At 39.9% G+C, this 12,815-nt stretch overlaps 1 protein-coding gene across 2 annotated transcripts in view; it reads left to right on the top strand.

Moving 5' to 3' along the window:
• LOC137265310 (cilia- and flagella-associated protein 43-like) overlaps positions 1 to 8,021 on the top strand; it is a 39,501-nt gene extending 31,480 nt beyond the window's left edge. For both annotated transcript variants that reach the window (XM_067800674.1, XM_067800675.1), the window contains 10 exons: positions 290 to 397; positions 962 to 1,137; positions 1,891 to 2,116; positions 3,264 to 3,376; positions 4,086 to 4,245; positions 4,981 to 5,054; positions 5,412 to 5,502; positions 6,058 to 6,138; positions 6,411 to 6,564; positions 7,126 to 8,021. In XM_067800674.1, the coding sequence (XP_067656775.1) occupies positions 290 to 397; positions 962 to 1,137; positions 1,891 to 2,116; positions 3,264 to 3,376; positions 4,086 to 4,245; positions 4,981 to 5,054; positions 5,412 to 5,502; positions 6,058 to 6,138; positions 6,411 to 6,564; positions 7,126 to 7,295 (1,353 nt within the window). In that variant the 3' untranslated portion in view covers positions 7,296 to 8,021. The remainder of the gene's footprint in view (positions 1 to 289; positions 398 to 961; positions 1,138 to 1,890; positions 2,117 to 3,263; positions 3,377 to 4,085; positions 4,246 to 4,980; positions 5,055 to 5,411; positions 5,503 to 6,057; positions 6,139 to 6,410; positions 6,565 to 7,125) is intronic.
• The last annotated feature ends 4,794 nt before the right edge of the window (positions 8,022 to 12,815 follow it).

Below are 12,815 nucleotides of genomic sequence, written 5' to 3'. Positions count from 1 at the left end.
TCATGGGATATGGGCTTTTTTAGCTAATATTAGCAACATTATTAACAGCTGAAGTATATGAAAAGGTCAAAAGTCCAAAACTAGTAAGTCTAACAGAGAAAAAGCTGCCAGTTACCCACTAAAACATGTCCGATAACTTTCATTCAATTCCAAGCTTCCTGTAATTTTGAAAGATGATATTTCCAGCTGACAAACAGGGCCTTAATCCTACATCCTCGTTTCTGAAGTGCATTTTCTCAGATTATGTTAAATGCTTGACATAGACCTTCTGCAATCTTGTGTTGTGCAGGAGGAGCTGAAGATCCAGCGTTTGCGGTTCACACTCCTGAAGGAGGAGGAGCTGGAGGTGAGAGAAAAGGAGCTGGTCCGCCTGCAGCAGCACAAGAAGAAGCTCAAGGTGAGGCTGCAGACTGGGTTAGAATTGGTCTTCAGTAAGGTGAATAACAGGATGAGGTGGACAGGTTTGCTGACTTGGTTGACACATGTCATCATATACAAGGAGTCCAGATCAATGTTCATGGTGTTCATCACTGGATTGTGTGATCCAGACTTGAGTATTTACAGTTCATTGCTATATAGTTGGGTGCATAATTTTACTATGTGTAACGTTAAACACCAAACAACAACTGGGATCTGATGATACCTGCATTTCCTATCGTCTGATTATTAAGTCTGAACATAAACCATAAGTTCCAAATGTAATTTCATTTTGTCATTGTGGATATTATATACATCATGCAGAATTTCTGCATGACCTCTGATGAATGTGTATAAGCTTTACTAATTGTCCGATACAATTATTACCGAAAAATAGCTACAAGGGGTATGTTTTCAGTTAGTAAAACAGACAGGCGGAATTGGAATGTTCTTAAAATGTTCCAAAGTTAAGAAAAACACAGTTTTAATATGAATATTTCATGAACTTAGAACTGATCCAATTCCTGATATGATGATGTTCCAGCAACTGTCTAGTGAGGCAGCCTCCGAATCATCAAAGAACCTGGCCAAGTTTAAGGATGAGTATGACATCCTGTTAGCAGAGGACAAAGTCATGGACAGATCCTTCAAGCGAGAGTTTGCTGATGTGTCAGCTGTCATGCAAGATCAGCTGTATCGCCTGTTCAGGAAGAGACCAAGGTTGGTAATGTTTAAGGGGGAGAGATGATGCTTTTGCACCATCATTAGCAGGAGTCTGGGTTGGGCAGGCCTTCAGCAGCCTGTGCTGGAAGAAAGAGGTGATAAAATTGTTGTGATGGTCACACTTGCTGACTGAACCAGTGAAGATCTGGGTTAAAATTGATCTTCAGTAACCCATGCTTGTTGTAAGAGGCAACTAATGGGATCTGGTGGCCAGAATCACTGTTTTGGTTGACTTTTGTCATCTCATCCTGATTCCATAGATCAATGCTCACAATGCTGATCTCTGGATTGTCTTGTCCAGATTCGATTATTCACAGACCACTGACATTTGCCTGGAATACTACTGAGTGTGGCATTAAACACCAACCAACCAACCAACTTATCATGTTTGTACATTTTTTCTCCCTGAGTATAGTGTCTCCAGGTGTACATTTCAGATAAGTTAAAGATATTTCAAAAACGTCTGAAGGACCCTGACAAACTTTCTGCTTTGATTGTAACTATATAGACAAACTTTATGGATAACAAGTTCTTTCATTTTGTGAGTGTGACATTTCAGTATAGATTCACATACCACGTCAAGCAAGAATGTGGGGCAAGGGACAATGGTATTAGAGTCTGTGCCAAAATGTAGCTCTCACCAAACAGAAGAAGTTTATATGCATAAAGTTTGTCTGAATTGTACTGTTCTAAAATAACACTGGAAGAAGTTTGATTATTACGTCTGCAAAATATATTCCTTCTTTTCAGAGGACAAAAATTTAAGGGTGTAGACACCCCTGTTCTTGATGTAAACTCGGCCAACCCATTCACAGAGCGGCCATCGACTGCGCGACAGAACGCAGCAGCCCAGGCCTCCATCAATGCAGCACTGGAGGAGATGGACCGAGAGAGCAACATGCCTGAAGGTCTGGAGGGTCACGTGTGGAAGAGGATGTGTACATACAGGAAGGACAAGATTTACAGCGAACAGTTGGTATGTGTAACAACCATTAGATGACAGACCTGTTCCACTAGAGTTGGGGCAGTGGGGTTGGCTAGTATCACACCAAAAACCTGGGTTCAGTTACTCACATGGGTACCATGTGTGAAGCCCTTTTGTGGTATACCCTGCAATGATATTGCTGGAATATTGCATAACTAAACTCACTCACTCACTTTCTTTCTCAAATAGAGTTATCTCCCCTTCAATTTTTGGCGCACTTATGGATTATTGTGTGAACATGTTTCATTGGTGTGAACATGTTTCATTGGTGTGAACATGTTTCATTGGATTCATAAATTCTGAAATGTTACACAAATTGGCAACTGTTAAGGTCTATCATTGTCCCAAGACTTGTGGTACATTTATGAGAAAACAGTTTTAGTGTAATAAATGTTTGAATTGACTATTTATTCTGTTAGTTTGTCATACATAGTGACCTGTTTACAATTTATGTTCCTTTTGTCTGAAAGTGAAGTTCTTGATACCTTTTACAGTGAAACCATGTAATAAAGACACTTTTATTCTCTCTGAATTATTCTGGTTTAATAATCCATGGGTTTATTTAACCATACATACTTGGCTCGTGGTGTGAAACGAGATAAGTGGTTACTGTAATAGATGTGAGTAACTGCAGACTAATAGATAGAGTAACTGCCCTGAGAACTTGTCGGTGATACCATCCTCACTACCTTCATACCGAGACATTATGAGACGGTATGTCAAGTAACACTGCTTGACGTTCAGCTTTAAGGGGAGAAAACAACGGTCAGTTTGGTGTTAGTATATATCTGTGGGTATCCTTTCTAAACTTTGACTTTTAATCTCAGTGAGCTTGCAGTAGAGAACCTGCTTTACCCAGACTAGGAGTGAGTGAATAAGGTCTGCAATTTTCTTCAATATTCCAGCAGTATTGGCAGGTTACCAGACTCTGGCTTCATGCATTTCACCATTGTCATGAAATGAACCCAGGTCTTCAGCAGGAAGAGCAAACACTTTACCCACTAGGCTGGCATACCACTGATTCAGAATTGTACAAGCACTACAAGCAGTTCAAGTTATCTTGAACAAGACATTATACCCTAATTTCGGATTTACTTGGTATATCTTCTGACGTGGATAAGTTTGATCCTGGCTGCAGGTGAAAATGAAATCACTGGTATATGCCGAGATGACCGACTTTGAGCAGAGAAGGAAGAATGAAGACGTGGCGCTGGAGGAAGAGATCCGAGATATAGAGAAACAGATCAAGAGGTGGGTGTGTCATTGTTCTTTTGGAATATATGGTAGGTATTTGACTTTTCTCACTTTCCTAATCGTTTCAAATTGTGTGGAACTTGCTTTGTTAAAATTTGCAGATTTGTTGTGGTCCATAGCAATATGCTCCAGGTCTCTTTGTCCTCACAACTTGCTCTGCAGGTTATGTCCCTTCTTCATGCCAAGATCTGCTGACTGACAGCAAATCTCAAACTTGATGCAGTTGTGAGTCTTGGTTTCTTATTATCATTGAATTCTGTGAAATTATCAACCATGCTAATTCATTCCTGAACAAATATTAGAGTGGTGGGATAGCCTAAGGGTTGTAGATGAAGACCCCATTTCAGTTCCCCACATGGATTCAATGTGTGAAACCTATTTCTGGTGCCCCCTGTTGTGATATTGCCGGAATATAGCTATAAACAGTCTAAAACTACCTCATTCACACTTGAACTAAAAGAACTCCTTTATTGGGAAAGCCACATTAACTCTGTGAGTAGGCAGTGAGACTTATATGCTCCTCGGGTAGTTGAGATTGGAAATGTGATGGACATCCAGTTATCAAGGGAAAACAAAGTGCCTTTGAGCAACTGAATTGGACATCGGTACTACACAAATATTAGCATGATAATAGACAGTAATAGCCATCTTTCATCTCTGTTGAGCGTGTTCCAGTATGAAACAATCACACTATATCTCTGTTTAGTTTGAAGGAGGATCGTCAGCGCTTCACCCTCAACCTGGAAGTACAGCTGATGTTGAAGCAGGGGCAGGTGGAGGTGGATGCTGGGTCCTTCGTCCATGACTACACCAATAGTGTCCTGACTCACAGAACTGTGGTAGAAGAGCTTAACAGCACCATCAAGGTAAGCTCAACACCACAGTCAGGGTAAGATCAACAGCACGGTCAGGGTAAGATCAACGGCTCAAATTCAAATTCAAACCTTTCACTTGTCTGTATACCTTGTGTTGAAACATTGAAACCTCAGCACATATTCTATTCTTAGAGTATATTGAAACCTTTTCATAACTTTTTGTTTGGATGAATTAAGTCTTTATGGCATCAAATTCAAAATCAAGCACATAACTTGCAATACTTCATATCACTCAACAAACAGCTTGTTGACAGCTATACAAAAAGTGAATAAGTTTGCAGTGCTCATGTCAGATGTCAGTGTGGTTAGCTAAGACCCATCAAAATGTTAATTGTCACTTCATACTCTGGCACATACCTGCACATTTTATGTATACTGCCATTTGGTTTCCGCAAATGAAGAAGTTAAGGTAGGGATGCATTTAAGGTAGGGATGCAAATGTATGAAGGAGAAAGAACATTTGGATATGGAACAAGCTGGGTTTTGTAGATGTTGGCTGAGAGGGATATAAGACATATATCCACACTGTCCACATATATCGGTCAATATAACATACAGTTTTATTCTTATTAGTCTTGGAGGTCACACATCCACAACTGTATCTATATCAACCAATGCACTGAAAGAAGTGTGGGTATGTGTCTTACTTGTCGAGTTTGTCAATGAAGAAACAAATTCATATACAAACGGACTGTATACTGTTTACTGAGAGTCACTCTGTTACAGCAACTGGGCGAGAGTAAGATCACCAGTATGGTGGAGAGCAAGGACTTCAGGAAAGGCATCATCCAGCTGGAGTGGTTAGTACTTTCCTACGGCAACTCTTCGTGCCTTTCAAACAAATACAGTACCTACACTGGATTATGAACAAGTTAGCTTCACTATTCAGGGTTCATATCAATATTGATAGGACACCAGACGCGAAACAAATTTTACTCATAAAATTACATGCTGCATAACTGAAAAAATTGGTCAAAAGCCATTGATTGCGAATGAACACTTTTGCCAACTTATGCACTTTATCAGGTAAGGACTTTTCCAGTTTTCCTAGTTTTGCCTGATCTGATGACGGAAGTGACAGATGGTATGTGAGTGAGGTGTAGTTTTCGTCATGTTAGATGATATCTTGCTTTCAAGAAGTTGGGTTTTGTGTGCAGGGAACACAAGAGAATGCTGATGCAGATGACTGACCTTCAGAACAAGATGAAGGACATTCAGTTCATCAAGGTCACCAGGGAAATACAGGCTGTGAGTATCCAAGATGGAGGTGCATTTCACTGTGTGGCAGATCCCAGTCTGTCCATCATGCAAATCTGATAATATAGATGCAAACTTTATGGATAACAACTTCAGTGTTTCGATACAGATTCTTGTACTGTTGTCAGGAATTCCATACAGTACCAGACAGAACCTGTATCGAAACATCGCACTTATGAAATAAGAGAAGTTGTTATCCATATAGTTTGTTCAGTATTATTTGTTCTAAAATGCCACTCAGACAAGTTGCAAATCACAGACTATACAACATACAAACCAGATGAAGCAAATCCCTTACGTACAAATTACAATATGTACAATGTGACATGTACAACATGCAGATCAGATCTGTCTTGCTTACAAGTTTCACTATAAAGAAGTCAAGTCTCACAATAAACAAGTCAGATCACAATCTGTACAACATGCAGATCTCATTCCTGGCAGATGACAGTACAGTTGGTTTACATCATATTCAAATTAATCAAATTATATAGAAACCAGTTCTCACAATATTCAAGTCAGATCTCTCTTTTGTTCCTGTTTCAGTTCCTCAATGAAGCTGATTATGATGCCAAAAAGCAGCAAGAAATTGCCATACTGGAGCAGACCATATTATTACAGAAGAAAGTACGTTTTCAGTCATTATTTTCTTATTTCATCAGTACTGAGATTGCAGTATTGCAGAAATATGTTTTCCTGCAATAAAAATGAAAATGTTGATTAAAAACTGTAAATTTAGGTAAAGTTATTGTCCTTCACTATAATGAAGTTTTTCAAGGACTATAAATTGTTGCATACTTCCAGACAACGTATATATCTCCTCCTGGTTCATACACACATGAGGGAAGTTAATGGTGAACATTAGGTGACATTGGTCAGAATATATTCTTCTTATTCAGCACCATGACAAGAATATGAGAGAGAAGAAGCGGACATTTAATGAATTACAGCACACAATACAGTCTAAGGACAAGGAGAACTCTGGACTTGATATCGAGCTCAAGGAGATCAATGTGTGTGTCAATGAGAGGAATCACATCGATCAAGTCAATGGTGAGTTATGTTTGTGTGTCAATGAGACGAATCACATCGATCAAGTCAGTGGTGAGTTATGTTTGTGTGTCACACATCGATCAAGTCAATGGTGAGTTAGGTTTGTGTGTCAGTGAGAGTCAATGATGAGTTACGTTTGTGTGTCAGTGAGAGGGATCACATCAATCAAGTCAATGATGAGTTACATTTGTGTGTCAGTGAGAGGGACCACATCAATCAAGTCAATGATGAGTTACGTTTATGTGTCAGTGAGAGGGATATCATTGATCAAGTTAGTGGTGAGTTAAGTTTGTCTCTGAATGAGAGGGATCATATTGATCAAGTCAATGGTGAGTTATGTTTGGGTGAGTTGAGAACCAGTGAGAGAATTCAAGTAATCAAGTCAATGCTAAGGTGTGTGTAGATCTGAGTACATGTCTGTGTGTCATTTGGAGGAGTCACATAAGTGAAGACAATGGTGAGGTGTGGATGTCAGTGCAAGGATACACAAAAACCAAGTCAGTGCAAAAACAATCCAAAAGTCTTCACATCACCAATGACACTTATGCTTTCATGTTTTAGCTGACCGTCGGATGGACACTGGGGCAGAAAGACGATACCAGGAGATTGTACAGAGGAGAAAGCTTGTTGACCTTGCCAAAGCACAAGCACAAGAGGTTGCCGTGTTACGGGCTGAGGTTGAGAGACTCAGGATGAGGACATTCCCGGCACTTGTGCAAGTGGAACACTGATTCATGAACAAATGCGTGGGACAGACAAACTATCTAATGAACTTGTGCTCAAGTGGTGAAATTTCTGGACGAAATATTATGAAAAACTAACAGATGTTAAGGAACAGACTGATGCTACAATTTGTCATTCAGTCTGGCATTTTTCAAGTTGGAAGACCTCTGATAGGCCAGTTTTATTATGATTTATAGTAATTACAGAAATACAAGTCATGAAAGAGAATTGATATGAATGTTTATCATATTTCCGTCCAGTTATTCAAATGCATGTTGGGAACTAAACAAAGGGCACAATGTACAATATTGATCATTTCTGTCATGAATCCGCTTTGAATTTAACATTGAAGTGCACTAAAGATTGTATGAAAACTAGAAAAAAATCAACTTATTTTTACAATAAACAAAATTATGACTTTTCACAGTATTACATCTAGCTATGTTAGCGTTGCATGTCATTGTTTTACATACATCTGTTTGTTATATTTGAGATGCAAGACAGGGACATCTGGCTTGTAACAGACCTTCCGTCCATGTTCTGGAAGTAGCATTACTTGAATGTGCTTTTGCACCAGGTTTTGATGACTTTACATATTCGAAGTTTTATGACCAAAACTGTGATGTCTGATGCCATTCCAAACCAATGTTATTTAATGTTGTTAATATATTGCTCGGTTTGTTCATATTTAAGTTGAAATTACAATGAAGATCAATAAACTGTATCATACATGTTTGCAATTTCGTTTGTACTTTTCTTTCATATGCAGTATTGTATAGAGCAGTGGGGAGTGTAGTTCTCAAAGAAATAACTCAACCTGCACTTTTATCTTTGTTGTGGTAAAAAATTCAGCCTGCACACTTTCATCCTTATGATAGTGGTGTATACCTTTAACTGCAGTTTTATCCTTATACTCTCACTGTGAGGGTCACAGGTTAAGTCGGTGTTGTTGGTTTGTTGCACACTGCAGATACTGTTACAATACTCACTCACTCTTCACGGATCTATATAAAGGAACTATTCTGTCATAAGTAGGGGTGTACTAGTTGAATATGTGAAGGAAATTATTCGGGGAATTAAATTCTTATGCTGAGTGAGTGAGCGAATAGAGTGGGACGGCTGAATCGAACTTGGACCTTTAGCGTGACCAGAGATTGCGAACCCAACGTCCAGAATTGATATAAAAACAATTTCAACTGAAGTGAGTCTGAATTGGCTGTCACATCATTTTTAGCAACATTCCATCAATATTACAGCAAGGGACACATTCTGCTTCTCATATTGTACCTGTCAAGAACAGACAATGCCTTTGGGGTGACCAGTGAATGCCACACCACTAAGCTAGCCTTAGTGAGTGTTGAGTGAGTTTAGTTGTGTTGAAGTGGTTAACGCACCCGTCACGCAGAAGATCCCAGTTCAAATCCCCACATGTGTACACAATGTCTGGAAGATGGGTAAGCCTTAACTCGCTATTCACTCAATTTATATAATTAATCTGACTGTGTCAAGAAGGTAGATTTGAAAGATCACTTATAGATTAACTTAACGTTGCCCCGTGAAAAAAATTAACTGTTTCAGTCGTTTTGAGGCAAAAGTTTGTAAGACAGTTGTGGCGTGTCAAGGAGTGAATGAGTTTTGTTTTACACCGCACTCAGCAGTATTACAGCTATATGGCGGTGGTCTGTAAATAATTGAGTCTGGATCGGACAATCCAGTAATCAACAACATGAGTATCGATCTGCACAGTTGGGAACCGACGTGTCAACCAAGTCAGCGAACCTGATCACCCGGTCCCGTTAGTCGCCTTTTTTGGCAAGCATGGGTTGTTGAAGACCTATTCTACCCGGATCTTCACGGGAAATGTCTAGGAAATGATGATGTCTTGTGAATCTCGCGTGTTCAAACATCCCGCTGTAGAGCTCAATACGAGCTATTTTCCCGCCAGTTTTAGGATTCGAGACCCGGATCTTCACGGGAAATGTCTCGCGTACGTTCGCAGAAAGTGTGTCTAGATTTCCGAAGCTCGCAGAGCTAAGATAGTCGTAGGTTAATGTTACTGTATGGCACTTACGGGTAGCCTGTAACATACATAGCGTTCACTACATGAACGCTATGCCGCACCTCCATAGGCCTCAATGGTGGAAATCCTTTGTCGCACTTTCGCGCACTCGTTACGACTATTGCGCACGAAAAACTTATATGAATGGCATCTTTGTACTTATACCTACATGTGCGCCCTAGTTTCGTTATAAAAATCTTAAAATATAAATATTTGCAAGCCATCAAACATCTCAGTCGATCGATCGCATGAGCGGCGCCATTTTAAATCACGCGAAGGGATTCCCTCCCTAAAATAGTAACACACCTGTTCCAGACCTCGGTGCTTGTTTATAACAAATTTTCATACATTTTTAGATAATTAAAAGGATTGTGTGGAGACTTTCTTTCCCAATCAAGACTGACTGACCACCCAGCCCTTTCAACAACTGTTTTGAAAGGAATTGCTCTGGAGTTTTCAAAGCTTTCTACAATATTCATTATATTGGATCATTGCTGCCACCTTGACAATGCATTGGTGTTTCTGTACTACTCCTAAAAGTTTGACTACAAAACATAGTTTACTAATAAGACATATTGAATGTAGGAACTAAATAATTAATGAGTTATCGAAATAATTATCTCTAAATTCCATTTATGCTTAAAAAACAAAAACAAAAAACGTTAACATTCCTGAGTTCACATTTTTACTGCCTTAAATATTACTTTTAATATTTCCATGTTGTGTTAGGTTTCAATCACCCAGCTTCAATCCATGCTGCACATCTCTTCTTTTCCATATTAGCAAACAAGTAGCAAAACAGTGTTTGTTATGTTTCAGTTATAAACAAATACCAAAATGTGGGGATACATCTAAGAAGCAATTTTTAAATGGGGAAGGGACATTCAAATTACAGCACAAAGGCAAATATCATATTGAAACTCTTGTTCATACATCATTGATTGAAAAGGTTTTATTTTTAAGTCACTTATATACTTCAATGAAGTCTCGGTTGAAGAAACTCCATTTGCAATATGACAGTACCTCATCCTCTTTGACAGCAAAAATAGCAGGATTTCCAAATTATCAATGAAGTATTAGTTCAGAAAAGTATGCTTTTCAAGGTGCAAACTTTATTGACTTATATTGAGAACTTTAACAATGATAAGTATATGAAATGGTACATGTACATCGCTCTGAAACCGGTTGTTACTTTTCAGCATAAATTGGAATAAATATGGATCAGAGTCTAAAGTGGTGCCTTTTGCAGATTTCTTTTTCATTTTTTATTTTTCTTGGTTGTTATGGAAATGATTGGACTAAGTGAAAAAGAGCAGGGTCAGTCAGTGTAAATTGTAAACCATTGCGGCCTATGGAGGTGCGGCATAGCGTTCATGTAGTGAACGCTATGTATCTTAGCTAACTTACGGGTATCTTAGCGCTAAGAGAGTTTAAAAAATCTAGGCCCAGGAAAGTATTACGAATCTTTCAAATAAGCGGCATGTCAGTCGTAATCAAACGTCATCGTATTATTGGTGAGTGAGTGAGTTTAGTTTTACGCCGCACTCGGCAATATTCCAGCTATATGGCGGCGGTCTGTAAATAATCGAGTCTGGACCACACAATCCAGCTGAGCATCGATCTGCGCAATTGGGAACCGATGACATGTGTCAACCAAGTCAGCGAGCCTGACCACCCGATCCCGTTAGTCGCCTCTTACAAGCTGAGTCGCCTTTTATGGCAAGCATGGGTTGCTGAAAGCCTGTTCTACCCCGGGACCTTCACGGGTCTCGTATTATTGATGGTCGGATCAATTGAAACAATCGAAGAACGGCCGTAGTGATTAAAAGACTAAGCAATCGATCATGTTTTCTCATAACCGAACAAACAATTCTGGAAAACTTATTTGAATTAATATTTTTCACGAGGTTAGTTTTCACGTACCACATGCTCGTTCTTAGTCATGATTGAATTTATCTCAATGACTCCAAAACATTTATGTTCCTAACATGCTAGAAATCCTTTTTAAATATGTGAAACTTGCATATGCATTTTGTGTAACTGACAAACATCCTAAACCTGTCTAAACCGGCACTCACTGGGACTGGCGAAATTGTCCTGTTTAGACAATGTGCCGGATTGAAGAACTGGTGATAAAAGCACAAGCTACGGATGGGACAGATTCTACGCCAGTGTTGACAACATGCCAGATTGGACAGATGCCGGTTTGGACAGCCTCCACTTTTGTTTTGCATGAACAAAAATAACCGGGAAAATTTCATAAATGACGCTACCCAATTATTTTCGATGATCGGTTGCCACGAGTCAGTCATGGGATTCTATTTTGCCAATTACCAAAGCTACATTGCGTACCAATTCAGATCATGAGCAGAGGGTGTGGTGAGCGAGGTGTTTTCAGACGCTTTCGGGTCAAAGGTGATTCCATTTGTAACTAATCGCGACACATTCCGGCAAGCCGGATGAGGTCACGGAAAGAGGCGATTAGTTACGAATGCTGTCAACAGTCGTAATACTTGGATGATGTGCGGATGGTTAGATACGAAATGTCATTCATGCGAGGATTATTGATAACTTAGTGTCAACTGTCAACCCATGAGAGAATTCGAAAAGGTAGGAAACAGTTGCCACCGGAAGTACTAAGGTCTTGCGAAGTGACGTGACCTACTTATATACTATCAACCTACAGTCACCTCAAACTCGCAGTACCCATATCGTACAAACCCACCTCTCTCTCTCTAGAAGTGGGGTAGTTTTAGTGGCTAAAGCATTCGCTTGTACCGCCGAAGACCCAGGTTCGATTCCCCACATGGGTACAATGTACGAGGTCCATTTCTGGTGTCCCCGCCGTGATATTGCTGGAATATTGCTAGGAGTGGCGTAAAGTGAGTGAGTGAGTTTAGTTTTACGTCGCACTCAGCAATATTCCAGCTATATGGCGACGGTCTGTAAATAATCGAGTCTGGACCAGACAATCCAGTGATCAATAACATGAGCATCGATCTGCGCAATGGGGAATCGATGACATGTGTCAACCAAGTCAGCTAGTCTGACCACCCGATCCCGTTAGTCGCCTCTTACGACAAGCATAGTCACCTTTTATGGCAAGTATGGGTTGCTGAAGGCCTATTCTACCCCGGGACCTTCACGGGTAAGTGGCGTAAAGACCTACTTGATCACTGTGATGACTTTTGCTGAAGGTTATCGTTTGTATCCCATGTTTTGCGTAATCGGTGGTTTATGGAGTCTGGTGTCCAGACTCGCTGGCTTCACTGGGTCAGTTTCATCGATAGATCCTCGTGTCAACACCTGGACTGTCCATTCAACACTACTGTCATACTGCAGACTGTGGTGTTAATCACACTAAACCGTATCTTCGAGCCAAACCACCCATATATGAGCTTCATCCTATTCGTCCGTTCACTGGTCATCCTTGTTTACATGTTTAGTTAATGCCCGATTGTACTGGCAA

Source organism: Haliotis asinina, chromosome 15, assembly GCF_037392515.1.
Source record: "Haliotis asinina isolate JCU_RB_2024 chromosome 15, JCU_Hal_asi_v2, whole genome shotgun sequence".
Classification (NCBI taxonomy): Eukaryota; Metazoa; Mollusca; class Gastropoda; order Lepetellida; family Haliotidae; genus Haliotis; species Haliotis asinina.
The sequence above is the reverse complement of the archived record's forward strand: the minus strand, read 5'-3'. Positions and strand labels throughout refer to the sequence as shown.